This window comes from Tachypleus tridentatus, chromosome 9 (genome assembly GCF_004210375.1).
Source record: "Tachypleus tridentatus isolate NWPU-2018 chromosome 9, ASM421037v1, whole genome shotgun sequence".
NCBI classification, from domain to species: Eukaryota; Metazoa; Arthropoda; class Merostomata; order Xiphosura; family Limulidae; genus Tachypleus; species Tachypleus tridentatus.
This window is the reverse complement of record NC_134833.1, coordinates 48,544,397-48,567,137: the sequence shown is the minus strand read 5'-3', so window position 1 is coordinate 48,567,137 and position 22,741 is coordinate 48,544,397. Positions and strand designations below refer to the sequence as shown.

General features: G+C 33.6%; 1 protein-coding gene across 10 annotated transcripts in view; it reads right to left on the bottom strand.

The window, feature by feature from the left end:
* LOC143225205 (protein turtle-like) overlaps positions 1 to 22,741 on the bottom strand; it is a 247,281-nt gene that overhangs the window by 62,648 nt on the left and 161,892 nt on the right. For 5 of the 10 annotated variants that reach the window (XM_076454208.1, XM_076454207.1, XM_076454210.1 and 2 more), the window contains exons 3-7: positions 18,553 to 18,668; positions 17,202 to 17,355; positions 16,209 to 16,256; positions 3,711 to 3,998; positions 3,270 to 3,554 (exon numbers count right to left, since the gene is read on the bottom strand). In XM_076454208.1, the coding sequence (XP_076310323.1) occupies positions 3,270 to 3,554; positions 3,711 to 3,998; positions 16,209 to 16,256; positions 17,202 to 17,355; positions 18,553 to 18,668 (891 nt within the window). The remainder of the gene's footprint in view (positions 1 to 3,269; positions 3,555 to 3,710; positions 3,999 to 16,208; positions 16,257 to 17,201; positions 17,356 to 18,552; positions 18,669 to 22,741) is intronic. The other 5 variants (XM_076454216.1, XM_076454211.1, XM_076454212.1 and 2 more) reach the window with 1 other exon arrangement.

Here is a 22,741-nt window from a genome sequence, read left to right as displayed (position 1 = left end):
GATGTCAGTCTCATTGACGTAAGCATAAAAATGTTATTTAGTAAAAATTTTGAAAATAACGTTCCGAACGTATGCTTTATCCTCCATGGGCGAGCAGGAACGAAAGAGTTAATTCCAAAATGCCCCAGCTACTCATTGACAATGTACTCTTTTTGAAGTATGTCTGTGTGTTGTGCACGGTTATATGTTGTATGTAAACAACCCAGAGGTTGGGCTACAATATTCACACCTTGATCTAAGAAAGATGTCACACCTTCTGAAAAATCTCATTTTCAATTAGTGGTCTACTATTACCTTGTCCATTATAAACATATCTCACTTTAAATGAGGAGTTCCCCTTTGTAAAAATACTTTTAAAAAATACCGCAGCTGTTTATTCAGAATGCACTTCTGGATCATTTTGGTATTTTACCATGTTTGAAGGTTTTGAAATGGGAGACCCCCAACTCAACTGATTCATTGTTTCAAACAAGTATCATATTAAAACATACATTTAAACATTAAAAACAAATCGACAGATCGTGAATAAGAATTTAGGAAGAAGCAAACCCCTGCCTTTTTCGCATTTCTGTGCACTTACTCCACAAGTCAAACACATTGATACAACCTGTGGATTTTAAATTGCACTTAAACACACATGGGAAACTACATCAGAAATATAATTAAACCATTTGAAAGTAGAATTAACCTTTAGAAATGTCAATGCCAAACATACTGTGAGGATTTTACCTTAAATTATAAACATCGTTACAAGAAACTTAAACTGTTGTTACTTGTAGTCGTAGTTCTTCACTCATCTCAATAACATGTAATCTTGCTATCAAATTCACATAGTAGCTGTAATTCACATCTTTTAATATTAAATATTGCCTTGTTTGTGTCACGGAGTTATGTGAAAAATTCAGATGTGTAATTCTATTCATGTATTGATATTCAAACTACATCGTTAATACACTACAAGCATCAGAAGAGACGCCAAGATCTTTATGCTATACAAATAATAAAAAAATGAAAAATAAAGATGTAGTGATAACAATGCTAAAAAGCACAAAATAAAAAGGAAATAATACATAAAACCATTAAAAAATTCCTACGTAAGTAGCCAAATCTTTCAAAGAAAAACATATCTACAAGTAAATGTTGAATCGCTTTCATTTGCATGAATCAGATTTAAATAAAAGTATTTAAACTGAATATCGCTATAAAGTATTACAATGGCTAATATCCATAAGGTTGAAACATAAGGATTTTTGTATAGTTTATTGTGTTCATCCCTACCTTGTTTCTCTACTCTTTGGCATTGCCATCCTTACATAATCCTTATTTTTCCAAATTGTTTCATTACTTGTTCCCTTTTTTTAAATAAACTAATGGATGTTTTGTAATGAACTGCAGTCACTAAGAGGGCAGCAGTTTAAGCTGGCATGATGAATTGTCTTGAAGGACATCATGCATTGAAGTTAGTGAAACACTATACTATTTCTGCTGTTTCCAAATTAGAATGCAACATTTTGGTGCCTAAATTATTGCAAGAACTTTAAGCATTGGTAAACTAGTTCTTTTGACAACAGAATTAGAAAAATCGGTAAAACATTTGGTTGTTACAATACTTGCCAGTCCTCTACTTCAGCAAGGTTTTTGGTTAAACTGAAGGATTTAATAACTATTGAAAACATTGTAAACCTGCGTTGAATATTAATAAAAAGTCTCTCAGATTGTTGAAAGAGAATTGAGAGGATGATAAGCAGTACTTAACGGGCGTCAGCTCTTTCTTTCCCAGACCACACCTGTATATTAAGTACTACTGTGTTTGGTGATACCAGGATTGCTAGTTTTTCAAGTGTAATAAACCAACAGAGAGCAACGCAGTTCTGTTTAAAATTCATAGTAACACAAAATAGCAGCAAATATCTCATTGAAGAATAGCACGTCATAAGGCAAGTTTGAAAGCCATTCTTTAAAATATAAAAAACACATTAAACAAAGTACAAAATAAACCTTGGTAGATGCCTCTCGCGTATCAGTCTGGACGTTGATGTGGAAACAGTGCAAACTTGTCTTTTTTTTTGCAACTAAATTCACACAAACTGACAGAAGTGTTACGAAATTCTCTATTACTCTAATGAATATTAAACGATTGTAATTTATACTCTGTTCTTTCTCTACATTTTCACAAATGAGCTTAAAGGTGTAATGGTAGTCCCTTCACCTTCTGAATGAGATTTGGTTCTCTTAGCTTAACGACAGAGAAATTCTAGTATTTCAAATTCTTCCTGGAAAGTAGATGATAAAGAAGAAACTATTTTATGGCAACAAAAAAAAACAACCAGGCTGAACAACCTTTATAAAGTTTTCTAAGGGAAATTTAGGGAATTACCATTTTAAAAATAAATACATATTTGTTTTATTAGTATATACAATTATATTATAATAGCGCATATTTCTATTAAAATACCACCCTCAAACTACTCCGTGACCCCCAAGTATTAAAGCGATTGTAAAATGAAACATTAGTGGGAAATATTCATACTTAGTAACTCTGCTTTTAAATGTACGCGTAAATTCACACATCTTCTTCAAAGCTTGATTATTTGTTTTATTTTCTGTATGTATGCACTGAGTAGTATCATTAATACTGATGTTACCAGCAGGCTGTATATTACACCATACAGAGATTTGTATTCTCAAATCGGCTGATATGGGTATAAAAACTTTAATTAAAGTACAGACGATCACCTAAGAAGGTCGAAACGTCGTTCTGTAGTTTATAATTTTAATACCCATATCAGCCGATTTGAGAATACATTTTTAATTCAAGGAGGAGTTTCTTGTTATCACGAAAAACTTGTATTCTACTGTTTTAGCACCTTATTATCTCAATCTACATAAAAAACTGTCATGGTTGCTGCTTTCACATTTATAGCCCTACGAGAACGAACATAGCTACAATTAAATACATTGCTCCATTCAAAACTTTATATATACTTACTAAAGTTTGATCTCTAGGTGTAGTTTCTCCTATCTCTGCAGAATTCTAGGAGTTATGAGTTTTTTTAAACTATATTTTTCACATTTATTATTCACTTAGTTATAGTTTCCTAGAATTACGCTGTCAAACTATTAACATTTTATCTAAATCATCGACGTTTGTTCTCACAGATACACTATGAATACTTAAAGACAATAATATAAATTAAAAGTTTGCTTTTAGCATTCGTTGAAATAACCGGATATTTTAAGCAAGTTTGTTGAAAATTTGAAAAGTTTACCTCGTACAAATACTTCCATCCTGTTAGATGTTCCAGCTGTCCCATGAATGTTGTACGGTGTGCACCTGTACATTCCTTGGTGAACATGGCTTACTCTTTGGATTAGTAGGGATCCATTCTTTAGACTAATCACACCGTGGTGTTCATCAACTTGGTATGGTGTGCTGTCCTTAGTCCATGTAACAAATTGAAATGGTGGATTAGATTTAACGTCACAAATTACCATGCCAGGATTTCCAAGTGGAAGATACTGAGGACTTGGTGAATGTACTACACGAGCTGGATCTAAGATACGAATAATGGGCAGAATAATTCAAGTTTATTTTCATATCAAAATTGAGCTAAAAGTTATGTATGCACATATACATATATATATATATATCTTATTACTTACAGTAATAAGTTAAATAATAACTAAATACATTTCTAAAAACAACTTACATTCCACACTGAGATAAGCAGAGGCTGTTTCTGGTTCGCCGATACCATTTGAAACCTCACAAGTGTATTTGCCAGAGTCTTCTGCTGATGTGGGGTTAATAAACAAAGTTCCATCACGCCGAACTAATGTACGAGTTTCAAGCCAAGACAGTTGAGAAATTTCGATGTTGTTGTAAAACCAGCGATGAGTTAGATTGGTTGGCAGTGCTTTAGCTTCACAGATGAACTCTGCTTTTTGACCTACAACTTTTGTGGTGTTGCGTGGTGGAACCGTAATGGAGGCACGGCCTAAAATTGAGTAAATACAACACGAAAAAGTTAAATGTAATTATGTAATATCTTAACCATATATACCTAATTTTCCAAAAACTAATGAAGTGTAAACTATATACATTTAGAAGCTTTAGCCAATTTTTTTAATAACGTTAGTTGAAAAGCCAATTCGTAAGAAATTTAAAAAATTAGATTTTAATATTTTAAATACTAATTTAACTTTCAACTGTGTGTCTTGAAATTATATTTTTTAGTGTATCCAAAAGTAGTGTGGTAAAGTTGCGTTTTCGTTGGACGAGGTCTTTTCCATTATTTAAAGTTTCTACAAGCTGCCTTCACTACTATACTAAATAATTTGTTGGCCAAAGTTTTCAAATGACATTCAAACGGGCATATCTCACCAATTGTACATCGGCTAACGTATGATTAAACTTACTGGTGAAATTTCACGAACAATCGATCGAATAGCTAAATATATGCGATAATTAACGCTTATCCAGTTACTTGAATGAAACTAAATAATTCATTAGCACTCTCTCAATTGAAAATAGAAAATTGTGAACGACTACTTCTCATTTCAGACCACTATACCTGAGAACGGATGTCTACTGTATCATTTCCCCCCTCAGCCAGGAACGAGACCACGAACCAGCTAAAGTGAGAAAATTAACGACTGTTCTATCATGAACTCACGCAATGAGCTATGCTTGCTGAATTTATGCTATTAACTGCACAGGCGTGGCACTTCTCCTCCCCTTCATAAAGCTGTGTGTATGTGTGTGTGTTTTCTTATAGCAAAGCCACATCGGGCTACCTACTGAGCCCACCGAGGGGAATCGAATCCCTGAATTTAGCGTTGTAACTCCGTAGACTTACCGGTGTACCAATGGGGAACTCCATTAAGCTAACCAAAGCTTCAGATTGCCCTGGATTGTCAAGAAGAGTGAGCTGTTAGCTCCTTTACATTGGACTGTTATTTTAAGAATGTGTCAAATTTATTGATACTTGGTATCAAATTTTATATTATAATTCAAAAATTTAGTATTATTGATTAGTTAAATGTAAATTAAAAAAAACAAACCTAATGTAGATCTGTGTCTCATGTGGTATGCTGGATGCAGCTTTGGCTCAAAATAGACGTTGTGATGTTTAAATAAAATAATATGATTTCTTATGTATTAGAAATTCAAATTGTACTATGTAATACAAATTCTGTTCCTGTATAATATGTGTTATTTCTTAACTGCTTATATTTTAAAAGCACAGAAAATGGCCATTATTCCCTTCAAACTTTGTTTTTGTGACCTGGATAATGACATTTAGAAATTAACCTAATTTCTACGTAAAACGGACAAATTTGCACATTTTCATTTACTTAAGGTCTAAATAAAACAACATATGAATCAATATTTACATGTATTTATACTAAAGTTATATAAAAATGAACAAAAATGTTTAAAAGTGAGTAGTTTTTCGAGATTTGCGACTGTAATGTAAATAACTTTCACGTATCAGCCCCCAAATATAGTCCCCTATCATGTTTCCGTTATACGCTCCTTGGTAGTGGCGTCCAAAGTCCAGTATATCTTTGTGGAAGCGCTCGCCTTACTCCTCTGAGTATGCTCCCATGTTCTTGAATTTATGAAGATGATCGTCAAGGATATGGACTTTCAAAGACATCTTGCAGCCTATTTTACCGTAGTTCTTTACCAGAGCCAATACCAGTTCCATATAATTTTCGGTCTTATGATTGACCAAGAAGCCCCGAAACACTGCGACAAAGCTGCCTCAAGTTTTTCCTTCCTACTGAGCTTCTTGAGGAATTTTGTGCACTCCAGGATCTTCTTTATTTGTGGTCCAACGAAGACCCATCAGGAATTCCACCATTTTGAAGTCTCCGATAACCTCCCAGCCATACTCATCACACTTCAAGGCGTATAGCAAGGTCTTAACGCTGTTGTATTCCTCTTTGAGGTGCACCAAATGAGCCAGATGAAAAGACGGATATTTATTCTTGTTATGGAGCAGCACAGCTTTGAGGCTTCTGAATGAGCTATCAATGAAGAGACGTCACTCATTCGGGCTACAGGCAACTCCAATTGCCTCTCACAGACTGGATACATTGTGGTAGAAGCAGAGCCCATCTTGATAAGTGAAGTTCTACAACATTCTAGAAAACTCCTGTAAGTTCCACAACATTCTACAAAGTTGTTGAAAATTCTTGTGAGTTCGAGAAAATTCTCTATCAGCTACTCAGCACTGAATCTACTTGGAATGTTCTGGAAAATGTATAAATTTAAAAATTTCATTATCCAAATCACAAAAGCAAAGTTTGAAAAAAAATAGGTCTTTTCGATCTACTTCAGGCATGAACAATTGAAAAATAACACTTTCTGCCCAGGAACAAAAAAGTAAAAATTTTGTTACATAGTGTTATCGATATCGACAAGCTAGAAATAAAATAAGAACTTCCTATTTTTTCTATTTATTTAGGTATCATTATATTTAGCAATTCAAACAGAATGGCCACACCTATCTCTTCTAATTTCAGAAATATAGTACATTACTTGTTTTCGTAAACTACTTAACTATGTTACTTATTTATAACCAATCTGAAGCTCAAAATGTTCTTTATGTGGTTTTCTCGCGTTTTCGAGCCATTTACACGTGAAAAACGATTTTGAGTTTTAGAGTCAAAGAGGTTTTACATCTTGTATGTCTTACATAATAGTTTTCGAAAAACTTCATTTTTAAGATCTATATACAGCTTAGTAAGTTTTACAAATTACAGTGGAATTCTGTAATACTGATTTATTTGTTTATGACTTCTTTTTCAAAATGCATATATAACAACAAATTATTTTGTTTTACATATTCCTCGTGGAAAATTCAAAAATGCTTAGGAAATACAAACTTTATAACAACAAGAAGTAAAAGAGATCATTGTTTTCGATATTTCTTCTACGTGTTCAGTAAAGTAACTGAGATTTAAGAATTTTTTTGAAAAACAGTAATCACATATATTAGTACACATCTGATGTATTATAATAGATATCTGACTGTGTTACAGAAAATACCGGTCCACTAAAACAAAGCCAAGACAGTTGCACTTTATGAAAGGACAATTTCGTATAGGGTATGGTAACAAAGCTGCACGTGCACGGTGGGATTACCATTTCTGTAATGGTTGTTAGACACGGCTGAAAGTTGAATAAAATATAAATAATAATATACTATAGATGCATTACATTACTAGATTTAAGCTATATAAATTGAATATAAGTAATTTCCTGTCACAACAATTAGCAGTCATTGTAATGAGTTTCTACTATTCGCAGTTCTCCATTATGAGCAGAATATGAAAGGTTTGACCCTGAAAGAATGAATGGCTGTATTTAAGTAAACATAGGAAGGGAACTATTGCCGTGTGACAGCGGTTGATCTTGGAGTTGAAAATACACATATCCAGACTATTTGTGAAAAAAAAGGATGAAAGAATGAAGAAATGTAGAGCACTCTGACACCAAGTACAGCAAACTCAGCACTGGAAGCTATAAAGATCTAGGCAAGACCGTCTGGAAGTAATTTATCATTGTCAGGGTCAAGAACATTCCTGCGACTGGCGGAAAAACGATGCAAAAGAGTTTAGTCATTTTAGCTTCGCACCTTTCAATGGGCAGCTGGTTAGGTGGAAGAAATGCTAAAACACACTCTCTTTAGGGAAGCTGCTGATTTTGATGAAACTGTTATTGATGGCTGAAGCAAGCATTTGAAATCCATATACTCAGGATATGAACTCAAAGACATATTCAATGCAGATGAGACAGTTCTTTATTACAAATGATGAAGGGAGATGAAGTCAGGAGTGGCAAAAAGTCCAAAGAAAGAATCAGTGTGTTGCTGGCATGTTCAGCTACTGGAGAAACGTTAACACCATTTGCAATTAGTAATGGTGCTAAGCCTCGATATTTTAAGAGCTTGAATAGTTTTGTCTACCTTCCAGTGACATATGCCTTCAATAGAAGAGCATCGATGACAAGTGGAGAAAGTGGCTTCATTTTGTTGTTTGATATAACTGTAGTGCCTTCTCTGATGTTGTTCAGAGTAATATCACACTTGTCTTCTTGCTACCGAACATGACATCTAAGCTTCAGCCTTCTGATACTGGAATTATCCAGAACATCAAGTTCCACTATAGAAAGCTTCTCATCCAACACATTCTCTTCCACATGGATGATGCAACCCGAGCTTCTTACTTGGTCAAGAAAATGAATGTACATGGAATAGTGTGAAGTCAACAACAATTCATAAGTGCTTTTAAAAGTGTGATTGCAGGGAAGTTGAGTCTGAAAGAGGTGAAGAGAACATTGAAGAGAGCAGTGATGTAAAACAATTTCTAGGAGATATTGCCATGACATGGAAAAAGAATGCATATTTTGATGGTGCTTCTGTGAAAATGTACTGTGAGAAGAACCTTTTGACTGATGCCAAGGAAGAAACCTGACACCTCCACATCATCTTATGAAAATGAGATGAAAGACGATGACGGTATGGCTAGACAAACAGACAGAATTTGCTATTCCTTGCCAAAATCGTGAGTTGCTGGAGTTATAATGGATATACTGTCAAAAATCTATTTTAATATTTATGTTCGTTTAAGTTAAATTTATATTTAGAAATGTAGATAATTATACATGTAATAGATTTACCGTTGTACATTTATTTTAGTGCTACGCTTGTTTCTCAATATTTTTCTTTTATGCATGCGACATATATTCTTTGCTGTGTATCTGCAAGTCCCGCCTGTTCTCGAAATTTGTAGAGAATTCTTGAAAATGACAGTCAACAATATTTGTTTACGTAAACGCGCTAGATTATTGTTGAAAATTCTAGAAATTCGCTTGATTGGAATATAAAAACGGACTCGCCTAGAGATAAATATTATTGTTGGACAGCTACAGTCAGTGAGCTATAGACCTAGGACGCTGTAATTGTGACTAACGCCTATTAATCGGAAAACTACAGAATTGGACCAGGAACGTTATATGTTTCGAACATTACAAATCGTTCAACTTCACTGAATTACTTCATACGTTATTATTTCTATTAGGACATTAAGTATCTTTGCTGAAAGAGGTCAGCTTATACCTGGTGTGAGGCTATCCAAAAAAAGACATAGTTAGCACAGGGAAGGCATAACAAAATCAATTCAGTATTATTTTACTCGTTGTGGACCTGGATCGTTGATAAAAAAATTCAGATCTAGACCGGATTTAAGATTCAGTATTGTTTGTAAATTTGTAAAAATGTTGTATGTAAACCATTATCTGTAATAACTATTAGTATATTAGTGTCAAGAAAAGAAAATTCTGTGTATCAAAGTTGTTGGCAAATGCTATAAATTTGATATGTATTAAAAGTTAATTAACTTCTAAACTAAAATTCAAATTTCCGGTGATTTGGGACAGTAATACTTAACGTATATAACGTAATAAATCGGAGACTCGTCCGAAATAATTATAATACTGTTAAGTCTGTATTGCAAAATTCCCGTCTATTTTCTAAAATTGTAGAATATTCTCGAGAACAATGTAAGAATGAACAATATACGTGTATACGTAAACATTGATGTATCAACAATATTGTTGTGTAGGCTGAAATTTCTACAAACTCTCCTCATGGTTATAAATATAACCAACGAGGCATCCCAAGAGCCAGAATACATTGTTCATTTGATACACTTCGTACACTATATATTTCAGAAGCTGTAATTGTGATTAGTGCTTATTAATTGGGAACTTCAGACATCTGACCAGGAACGTTTATAAATTTCAATCATTACAAATCATTTAATTTCAACAAATTCACACCAGACATCAGTATTTTTACGAACATATATAACATCAGCGGTACAAAATTCGATGTGTGATAAACGAAGAACGCAGAGCTAGCTAGCTCCCTATTAAGTGAACTGTATAACGGAGTTAATATTATTTCAATATCTATGTTTGTTTCAGTTTAAATGTATTTAGAAATGTATGTAACTTATATTGTTAAATGTGTATTGTGCAAATCCCGCCTGTTCTCTAAATTTGTAAAAGATTCTCGAGTGTAAGAATCAACAATATATGTTTTACGAAAGCATTACTGTATCTTCCAATATTGTTGCCAAATGAACTTTTGAGAATGCCATCTTAAAGTTTATAAATCGACACGTCGAGAGATGGTTATACAGTATACAGTTAGTATACTATAAGCCTTGGAAACTATAATTGTGACAAACGCTTATTAATCGGAAACTACTGATATTTAACCAGGCAAGTTTATAAATTTCAAATATTACGAACTGTTAAACTTCAGGGAATTAATTTCGAACTTTAGTATCTCTACGAGAATCTTAGATATCCGTTGCCCTCTGTGAAAAGTAAGTGTTGTAAACCGCATGAGGCCAAACAAGAAAAGAGTTAGCTAGCATTCTTGTCAAGTGAAGTGTATGTGAAACCATACTAGATAGAATAACTGAATATTGTTTGTGAGTTTGCAAAATGCTGTATATAAATAATTAGTTGTAATAACTATTTGTAATGACCGTGTTTGTGTTAAGAAAGAAAACTGTGTAGGCCCGGCATGGCCAAGTGGTTAAATAACTTGACTTGGAATCCGAGAGTCGAGGGTTCGAATCCCCGCCACATTAAACATGCTCGCCCTTTCAGCCGTGGGGGCGTTATAATGTGACGGTCAATCCCACTATTCATTGGTAAAAGAGTAGCCCAACAGTTGGCGGTGGGTGGTGATGACTTGCTGCCTTTCCTCTAGTCTTACGCTGCCAAATTAGGGATAGCTATCGCAGATAGCCCTCGTGTAGCTTTGCGCGAAATTCAAAACAAACAAACATAAATAAAGAAAATTGTGTGTATCATTCTTGTTTGCAAATATCATAAATTTAATACATATCGACATTTATTTAACTACAAAATTTAAATTTAAACAAAGGGCTTAAGCAAAAGTAAAGTTGCAGTTGAAAAGCCTATGTGCAACTCCAAATGACAATTACAAACCACACTCATTTCCTATTGTGTAAAATACACGTATGTGTGTGTGTTTTTCTTATAACAAAGCCACATCAGGCTATCTGCTGAGCTCACCGATGGGGTCGAACCCCTAATTTTAGCGTTGTAAATCCGTAGACTTACTGCTATACCATAGGGGGCTACACGTATGTCAGGATAAAGCTTCAGTACATATATGTACACGATGACAAATGGGTACAATATGTGATTTAGTTATTGTGCTGTATATAGCATATGTACACATGCACGTTTAAAATAAAGTGTAATGTTGTAGTAATAAATATAATTACATAAATATAATGGAACGATATATTTCTCTGTCCGTTCTTGAAACATTGCCTCCCCTTGAGGAAAGACCACCAGTGACATGAACTGTCAGATACTTTTTCACAAGGGGATAATTGTACCTGAAAATGATCGCAACAGTGATATAAAGTCAAAAGTAAAGTCAAAACGAAACTATTAAATATTTTTTTTCAGTTTCACTCTCTAGGCATTTCATTTTAGACTTTCAATACTCGTACTAACAACAATAACATATTATACTTTTATTGCTAAGCGATATAACACAAAAGCCATTGTTGAAAACATTTACCAAACAGTTTGATTTTCTAAGAGCAATGAATACTTATGCTTTATAAATGTAATATTTGCTTAGAATATGATACAGAGTTCATTTTTGATTATATTACTTTTTGTGAAACCGAACAAGGTTAAAGTGGAATAATTAAAGATAGGTAGAAGACACACACACACACACAAAATCAGAATGTCACGTGACCAGCAGCACCATTTCAGCAAAATATTTACTTACGTAATTTTACATTAATAATCATCTCGTGGCAAGTCTCTTAAAATGTTCAGTGCTAAAAAATTAAAATTATAATAATTTCAAAGAGAAGTGGAATTACAGCTAATTGGCTCACAGAACGTTTTCAGTGTAACGCATGAACCTTTACCAAAGAACGTAAACCTTCTGATAATCACTGATTAAATCAGTACTGTGACTAGGAGAAGGATTTAGCCAGTGGTTTAAGGTTCTCGATTCTGCCGAAAAGGTTTGATTCGTAGAAAATTTTACGCCATTAAAGCTATTGTTAAGAAATGTTGAAAAGTTAATTTACTGATCAAATGGTACAGACTAAAGTTTTTTTTACCTTACTTTAAAACGTTTTCATGTTTATAATCACAAATATACCACATACAACATTGAGACGAGGCAGCTTCTAAGAAATAACAAATATGTCGACATTGTAAAACCAGATAAAGGTAAATGTATCATAGTCCTGTATAAGATTATTCTCAAGGCCGGATTACGGTTAAGTGGGTCTTAGGGCTAGGTAGTATTCGGGACTAATAATGATGATAATCATAACTCACTCTTGCCTTTATTCTGCTAGTTTTACGAGCCATAATTTTTTTTTACTTGGGTGGTTGGAGGGGTCCTAGGTGGCTCATGCGTTAATCGGATACTAATGATACTACTAAAGTTTTGGATATATATTAAAAGACTCGAATAACTTATTGACGCAAACATTCCGAAATTGTAGAAAAAATTCTTTTTAAGGCTTAGGCGTGACACCTGTAAGTAGAATAACTACTATAAGCAGCAATAATGAAGAATAAAAGGACAACATGTCATTTAGATTTTGATATCATACAGATGTGACATAGCTTATATATATTGGAATAACTGACTCAACATATAGTATTCTAAGATATCAAACTGATAATTCTGAAAACAATGCACCAACTAAAAGTATGGACTAGATTGCTATGCCGAATAATGGAATAATACCTGAAATCTCAGTAAAGCTAGCTTCACTATCTTCACAGTTTCATTTAAAGCAGTATTCAATGTTTTCTTACTGAAGGCGCAATGAATTTTACGACTGTCCCTCCTCCTAATGTTTTGTATATTTCGAAGTGTCTATCCTTGTTCTGTTTGCTTTATGATCTAGATTAACAATTGAGAGCTAAAAATATTAAAATCATATATTAATATATTTAAGATACTAAAAACACAAAAGTATGTTTGTTATTTATTTGTAGATAAACAAGTAAAGGTGTTATTAAAAACGTTTTTTCCCCATTTCTCATACGTTCTGTTAAATTTACCAGATCCTTCACTTCTTTGATTTTTCAGATGTTGAAATCATTGACAAAAATAAACAATATAAATCGTAGAAAAATTAAAGTAGCTTTTTTGTTTCAAATGAAACATCCAACATTAACAAACTATATGGCATTCTCCAGATATCAAACTGATAATTCTGAAAACACAGACCCTAGAAACGTGATGAATATGTTTGAAATATTATTAGATACCTTTTTATAAAAAATAAATAAAGGGACTGGATAAAGAGTGCAGTGTTAGAGGTATAATTAAGTAGACGTGCAATTTGACTAATTTTTGAGCGGCAAATTACATACCAGCTTTGCTCTTGGCAAAAACCCCAAAGATCTGGTGAAAGTCTACGAGAAAAATTCAGCTTGTAATCTCAGTCAATAATTAGCTTTCTTTTTAATGTACTTTAAATGTCTTACCTTAAACGTTTGTTGCTTATTTCTTATCTCTCTTGAAAACACACGTTTGCTAAAAATGTGTTACATTTTCATAGGGATTTTTAGCATTCATTTTTCAAGAAAACTGTTGGAATAGAAGAGAAACGTGGAGATGTCGCTAGAGCCAATTAGAGGATGGGGAACAGCAGGACTATTTGTTATTATTTTTGCATTGGTTAAGCTTGCCGACAAGTTTTTATATGCCCTCCAATCGACCAAAATGTGATACACACTCTCAGTTTAGAGCTGCAAATGTTATATACAAATTAAATATTCAAATTATATTTCACTTTTCGTTTGGGCTAATTACTGTCATATTTTCTTTTCATGTGAAATTATATTTTTTATATTTATTATAGCCACAATTCTGGCTGTAGCAGTCGAGAAACTTGGTAAAAATGGCAAAGCAGTTGCGTCACTTTTTGTTCAAAGTAGCTCTGTTCAAACAAATAAGAAATACCCTAAAACATTTTAATTATGAAATACACCCAGTGGACAAAACAGTTTGGTGAATTTGATTAGCAATTAGCAAATACTGCTTAGCATCTTTTTTAACATTTATCATTTTAACACATTATGGCTTCTAAATTCAGCACTAAAAGTCTTAACTCTTTGTAAAGGCACCCACTAATGAACAGAGGTAATTAGAATGTTTTTATTCTAATAACACTTCAAGAAGTGAATTGAAGATATTGCAACTGAACAAGGTTGCAACGAATCGTTTTTCAAATTAATCTAATTTATTTCTGTTTTGTTGAGACCGCATCACTTTTTTCATAACGTGGTATGCTGTTTTTGTTTTTTAAAGAAAATAAGTAGTGGCTTTTCAGCAGTAATTACCCCTTTAGCTACAGGCATCCTTTACTGCGCATGCACAAAGGCTTTAGTGAGTTACATTGAAAATTTGATCAAATTACTTTTTGTTCACGTTATACTAATTAGTATAACATAAAATCGTAATAATAATAATAATAATGATCCACATTTAAACAAAACTGAATTTCCCTCGCTGTGAGAAATGTGACTTTTTTATATCTAGACATCTCCTCTTCTTTAATTTCTTTACCATCCCTCCAAGATATACAAATTTTGATGTATATTACTTATTATAATATTGTAATCGCTCAGATAAAGCATAATTTTCATGGCCTTTAATCTTGTTTCGTTACAAAGTCATCAAATAAAAAATCACCTATCACGTCCTCTCTTTCCAAGTTTGTTAGTAGTTTGTTTTGAGGTCCAATACTACATTTTTTATAACTAATATAAATCCAAGGTTGTCCTTTATCAAACATTTCGAAATTGTATGAACAAATATTTTTAAGGCTAAGGCGCAGCTGCACGTGACACATACCGAACATACAGAATTTCGTAAACAAAAATGTATTATAAATATATTATTGTTACTTTCTGTAAAGAAGAGTATTAATTTTCCTTTCAGTACAAGCTTCGTTTCCACGGGTAACATATCACTAGCTTGGATGAATTTGTAACGGTTCTTGTCACATAGTTAAAAAGCAAGAAAAGTGCCAGTTGTGGGGCACTGTCTGCTATTATTCTATGTTTTTGGTGAAATTGTTATTCATAACTATGGTTAAGTATCATAGACAGTCGACAGAAAAAAACCCCCAGATTAACACTTTATTCCTTGTTTTTCATTATTTATTATTATCAGACAATTCACTAAAATATAAAAAAGAAACACATTAAGTTAGGTTAGGTAAAATAAATAATAATATAATAATTTCTCACAAAGCATGATCGCGAGTCGTTCGGTGTAGCACGTGCGTTGTGTAATTCGATAGTATGACAAGAATTGCACGTTTCCCAAAAGCTTCACAGTTTATAATTGCACGAATAGTAGTTAGACACAGTAAAATGAGTAAATAAATTAGTGTTAAAACTTAAATAAAATTTTCGAAATAAGGAATCAATTCTGACTATAACACATTACACAGATATTCCAGCCCGGCATGGCCGGGCAGTTAAGAGGCGCGACTCGTAATCCGATGGTCGCGGGTTCGAATCACCGTCACACCAAACATACTCACCCTTTCAGCCGTGGGGGCGTTATGTGACGGTCAATCCCACTATTCGTTGGTAAAAGAATAGCCCAAGAGTTGGCGGTGGGTGGTGATGACTAGCTGCCTTCCCTCTAGTCTTACACTGCTAAATTAGGGATGGCTAGCGCAGATAGCCCTCCAGTAGGTTTGCGCGAAGTTCAAAAACAAAGAAAGAGATATTCCAAAATTTTCTATCCATCAAGGTAAATCTTTAGGATTATCGATTTACATTTCAGCTTCTGCATTTAAGAACACTCGTGCAACTGTCTAAGCTGTTGTCCATAATATTTGATTTCTGATGCGAAAACCTCTGATGGTTTCTGGATAATTAATAGTTTTTACTGATAATAGAGGAAGTGGCAAGTAATACAGATTTTTTTTATCTTTAGGCTTCATCTTTGCATTATACCACGATAAATGCCGAACATACTGAATTTCGTAAACAAAAATGTATTATATATTATTTTCAGTTTGATTATTAAAGTAAGGTCCAATACGCTAACATAACAAAAGAAGCTGTTACTTACCATAACTTTTAAACCAAACTGGAAACAGTTGCAGAAGTGATCTGTTACCTATGATTAACCAGTGTATGAACTCATTAAGGGACTGGATATATTAATGAATTTTAGCGAAGTACTTTTCACATGGACATAGCATTTAAAGGTAATTAGAATTGAAAATAACGAATTTGCGCTCATTAATAAAAGAGGCAAATTAATGAATGTATAGATAGAAGGTACAAAATTATAGTTGTTAGAGGAACATTGTATTTCGTGCAAGGTTAGAACTATATCAAATAAAGTGCGAAGCATGGATCTTGAAATTAATGTTAAAATAATAATTGTTTGATACAGCAAAATACATCAATATAAAAACAAAAATTAAATTTTACGTCGTAAAATGCCGAAAGGAGACAAAGCAATGAAATAATAAGTCTAATTTTTGTGATAAAATTAAAAACTACATGAAGCTGCAGTATATATTTTCATACTTCTTACGGATTGTTAATCAGAGACGGATAAACAAAGATAACTTCAAATTTAGGTTTATTTTACTTCGCTAAGGAACGGACACCTAACTGTATTCAATTCTGTACCATTGGTCACTGCTTAGAAGAGTCTTCAAATGGTATTAAAATTTGTCAGCAGTGCTGTACATAATGGAAGCTAAAACCTAATGGTCGACATAAAAAGAAACGCTGTTTTATAAAGAATACGAAGAGCTTAATGATGCAGTATGAAGATAAAAATCTGGTGAAGGAATAGATCTGGCCTAATTTCGCAATAAAGACTGCATTCTATAGAGATTTTGAACATGAAAACTTAGCGTAAACTACAGTTGAAGTTAGCTATGATAAGTAAGAATGTTCTTACTTGTATAATGTTTCATAAAAGTGTCTTCTATCAAAATTCAATAATAACAGCAGAAACAGTATCTTTTTTTCGTATGCCATTGCTTCTGCGTATCTAGCCAAAGTTTCAAAGAACAGAATTTGAACAAATAAAAAACAAACTTACCAGCTCCAATAACTTTGGATGCCACAGTTATAGTTCCTTCATTGTTTCGAGCTTTGCATAAATAATCACCGAAATCACTTTCTTGAAGCCGCGTTATCCTTAGTTTTGTAGAAAGTATCTGTACTGTTATACTTTCTTTCAAAACACGGTTATCCTACGAAAGTAGAATATGCCAAAACTTCTAACTAAAAAAATTGTTTTCATAAGCTATTGTAATTCAAAAATAGTTATTTTTTTCGAGACTATGTTTGTATTCACTGGTATTAATACCAAAAGTTAAATAAACTCAAAGATAAGATGAAATGAAAAAGGTATATATTAAGGGACTGTTTAATAGTTTAAAGTATGGAATTACGAAACGTAAGAAGTAAGAAAAACATAGAAATGAAACAAACTTCAAAATAAGTATCAATAAGAGAAAAAAAGATAACTTGAGGAAATAATGGAAAAGAAAGATAAAAAGAATAAACAAAATCAGCATGCAAATAACAAACAGAAAAATATGATTCAAAAACAAGACTGAGGAGACATGATGGTGAATGTTGATGACGGACAGTGACAGGTTGATAAAATAAAAAGCATACAAAAGAGAAAGTGGTTAAAATGTGAAGAAAGGAAAAAGAGAAATTGAGTGGGAAAATTAAATTAAGAGAAAAACAAAGTAAGGTACTTAGAGAAGGAAATAAAGTATCAAGAGAATTATGTGAATAGAAATTACAATAACTAATATCACAAAAGAAAATAAGAGAAATAATATACGACGGAAATTATAAAAAAATAAAGATTGAGAATAGAATCTTGTAAAAATGTCAAACTTATACTAAAGTCTGATTACATTTATAACAGTGTTTATGATGTAACAATTAACAATACAAAGAATTTTTACACAATGGCGATATCAAGAATGGGATTTGGAATGCATGTTAATTAACATGGCATGGTAAATTATTTTTATAAAATATTTTCATTAAAATAAAGTAACAAAATTCACATGATTAGTAAGAAATAAATTCATAACACAGAGCAAACTATATGAAATAAAATAATTGAATTTAAGTTCAATTTATTGTTTTATCGTATTGCTAATATTATAAATTCAGATATGTCATATTATCCTTATTTTGAGTTATAAGGTTTGTAGTTCAAGCGTGACATTTGTAGTATACGGCTTGTATAGTAGATTTTAACTCAGTTAAATCTGACGTTTTATGCATTAAACAGCATAAATTATTGGCTCGACATTTTGGCTTAAAGTTTTCACAGAAGCGTCATTCACAGTGATGAAGACTTGTAATCGAAGTAACCAATAATAAAATCTCTCATTTATCTAGAGTTTATATAAAATCTTTACCTTGAGCCATGTGATTTCTGGTTCAGGAGTGCCAGTGGCAGCACAGGAAAGAGTTAGTGATTCGCCTACCTTTACATACACCACATCAGGAGGTTTTTGAATAAACTGTGGAGGAGCTACAGAAAAAGAAATAAAACAATTATAGATTAAAATTTTTAATATAGAAATTCGACATCTTAGAAAACCACGTAAATGTACAGTTATACCAGTCATCTTGCAGATTCATTTCTGAGAAGGAAAAACACAATAAACTGCTTTAACTTGATTCACAGAGTATATGTTAAGTGCAAATGTATCATTACTTGCATACTTGTGCAAAGTGTAGTTCTAAAATATTACATTAAAAAATATGGACTCGAATTTTCAGTGTGAAGTAACTCTAAAACAATATACAAAAGATGGAAGAAGGTAGTACGGGACAGAAAAAGGTGAAATGAAATATGAAAATCATGAAATACATATAAAAAACATCAAAATAAACAAATTAGTATATTTTTTATAAAACTCCTCATAAATTACTCCGATTGATCACCTAAATCTTTTCAATCAACCACACATAATGGACAAAAAGAAGCACACTATACATATATCACAAGTGTATAAAATGTTTAAATAAGATAATTAGGAAACAGGAATGGGAGCACCAAACATGAAGGAGACAAGGAAGAAATGGGCAAGTAATATTATAACGTCTTGTGGTTTTCGTCATTATGTAACCTTAAAGTGGGGGTGGTTACTTTGGGATTCACATTCGTACTTCATAATATTCTTGTTTAGACGTTTTTGCACTTGTATCAGTTTTTTTTTTTGGGGGGGGGTACTAAGTCTCGAGAGTGATTGAGCTCCAGGCCTGTCCTTCTAGTATCTTTTCTCGGTGCTAAATCTCGAGAGTGACTAGACTCTAGGCCTATCTATCTCGAAGCTTTCGTAAAGTTACATTTTGTAGTTTTGCTGTTATATTTGGTATATTTTTTCTTCTTTCTAGCTAGGCTAACAGCCTTTTCTTTGATAAGCTAAGATACACATGTATACCCCTTATCTTAAGTTTATATTAATAATATATAAAAAAATGAATGACAATATTTAAATTATAGTGTCTTACGTACATACGAGGTCTGTTCAAAAAATACGCGGACTGTTTGAATTGCGCGGCTCCAGTTGGTTCCAGTGGAATCCGCTTGGTGTCGCTAGGTGCGCACAGATCAGCTGATTACGACGCCATTTCACGATTGCAGATATCTTCATTTGTGTATTAGCTACGCGGTTTTAAGTGAAGTGCGATTTCAGAATGAATGACCTGAAGGAGCAACGACTTGCTGTAAAATTTTGTGTTAAACTTGGAAAATCTGCGACTGAAACTTTTGGTATGCTTAACACGGCTTACGGTGATGTTGCTGTGAAGCGTACAGCATGTTTCAAGTGGCATGAACGTTTTAAGGATGGTCGACAGTCCATTGAAGATGATGAGCGTCCTGGACGTCCTTCCACGTCAACTGACGAGCCACACGTCGATAAAATCAACACCCTGGTGCGGGCAAATCGACGTCTGACTGTCAGGGAGCTTGCTGAAGAGTTTGGGATATCAGTTGGATCTTGTTACGAGATTTTGACCGAAAAATTGAAGATGCACCGCGTTGCTGCGAAATTTGTGCCTCAGAACTCGTGCGTTTTTGGCCAAACACTCGATCACTGTTCTTCCCCACCCCCCTTACTCACCTGACCTTGCTCCTTGCGATGTTTTCTTGTTCCCCAAACTCAAAAGACCCTTGAAAGGAAGAAGATTTGAGACGATTCCCGAGATTAAGGCAAATGCGACGAAGGAGCTGGAGGACATTACAAAAGAAGCGTACCAGGACTGTTTCAACAAGTGGAAACACCGTTGGGATAAGTGTGTGCGTTGGGGAGGAGAGTACCTTGAAGGGGTCCCAGACCTGTAACTTCTAAATAAAGTACATTTTGTTTTATGACGTCAGTCCGCGTATTTTTTGAACAGCCCTCGTATATGCCATGTATGAAATATTTTTAATACAAACATAAATACGTCAAGATAAATTAAGCTAGAAACTTACTCGCTGAAAAATATAAGAAAAAAATAAAAATAAGAACATAATACATACTGTAGAAATAACAATGATAATTTGAGAATACCTTAAGAATGTTGTGAGACAAAATATTGATGATGTTTTGTTATCGAGACGTAAATAGAATTGAAACTCATTTTCGTGTTAGCCATTGCTTTCTTGAGGGTAAAACCCAGCATGCTATTTTGGTAATAACTAGAGCACAAAAGAGACTACGACTTCATTTAAGCCAGTTTCAGTGCAGTGTTGGTTACTATTACGATTTAAAAAAAATATTTTTATGTACTCCAGATTCGCCGCCCCTTAATGTTTCAGCGATGAATCTGTATGCCTATAAAAATGCGTACAAGAAAGTGCTAAGAAATATCATTTATGACTTGGCCACGGAGAAACGAAAACTGATATAGTAATAAGTTTGTATCTCTAATACTCACATCACAAACGGTATTTCAGTTTTAATCAACATTAATGTTACGTGTCTTTTATTATTATGCAACCACATGAAATATAAATGCAACTGAATTTCCATTTATTAAGCAATGAAACTAATGTAGATTAAGTTACAGAGTATTAATGCATTTTGAACAGATATCGCGGAAATGTATTTCGATTTACCTACCCTGAGGCCTGGCATGACCTGGTTGTTCGTGCACTCGACTCGCAATTCGCTGGTAGAGGGATCGGAGGAATCGAAACCCGTCGCCGAACTTGTTCGATGTTTCGGATATGGGGGCATTATAAAGTTACGGTCAATCTCACTATTCTGGCCTGGCATGACCAGGTGGTTAGGGTGCTCAACTGGTAATCTGAGGGTCGCGGGTTCGAATTCCCGTCACACCAAACATGCTCGCCTTTTCAGCCGTGAGGGCGTTATAATGTTACAGCCAATTCCACTATTCATTGGTAAAAGAGCAGTCCAAGAGTTGGCGGTGGGTGATGATGACTTGCTTCCTTCTCTCTAGTCTTACACTCCTAAATTAGGAACCGCTAGCGCAAACAGTCCTAGTATAGCTTTGCGCGAAATTGAAAAACAAACTCACTACTCTTGGCTGCGGGTGTTGTTGACTAACTGCTTTCCCTCTAGATTATCACTTCAAATTTAGAGACGGCTAGCCCACATAGCACTCGAATAGCTTTGCGCAAAATTAAACAGCAAAGAAAACAAACAGAGATACTTAAATACGTAATAGTACCATTGTAAGTTAGCTAAACAAAAGTCTTTGATCTACCATTTGAACAAGTATTTAAAGGTATTTAATATATATACTAGTATATATATTAAATGATAACACTAATAATCCAGTAGTGAGGATACAATGAGATGAATTGTTGGTTTTAACAATAACTAATGTTAATACCCTGTGATAAAACATTGCGTGAGTGGGAACTTAATTATAAAACTGAACTGAAGAATATATATTAAATTTGTTCACGTGTCACGTTGTGTATCACAGCGTTTACGCGCAACCTACAACAGTGTGAGAGGTATTCTATACATCTGCTTGTTAAACACCTATTCTGTATTGTAACAGTTGCTATACACAGAAAATAAGCAAGAGATGCGACAAAGTAGAGTGTCATATTCTCTCTCCATGCAAACCAACTCGTGTCCAGTTTTCCATTTAAATGCATTAGTTTGTTCTTGTGGAACGCAGAGAAATTCAGAAGTGAAGTTTAGGAAACTATAGTGTGTACCGGATTCAAACCAGCAATTCTATTAGGAATCTTTATCTAAAGCAGTGGTTCCCAACCAGGGGGTTCTCGCACCCCTTGGGAGTGCGAGATAACATTTGTTTTGGCCACCTTAACCTTTATTCTTAAATAAATAATTACTGTGAGGGGTGCGAGAACATATTAAATTTTTTTAAGGGGATAAAAAGGCATAGAAAACGTTGGAGACCACTGATATAAAGAGACATAGTTAAACGAAATGTAGCCAAAGACTCGCATTTATAATAGCAGCTTTCCAACTAATTCTCATTAGCAAAGTACTAACTGTCAAACGAGTTGCTGGCGCTCAGATACAACGAGAAAGCTTCGTTGATTTTCCACCATAATAGATCGATTTCGACTAGAATGAATGTGAAGTTAAAGAACATGCAAAATAA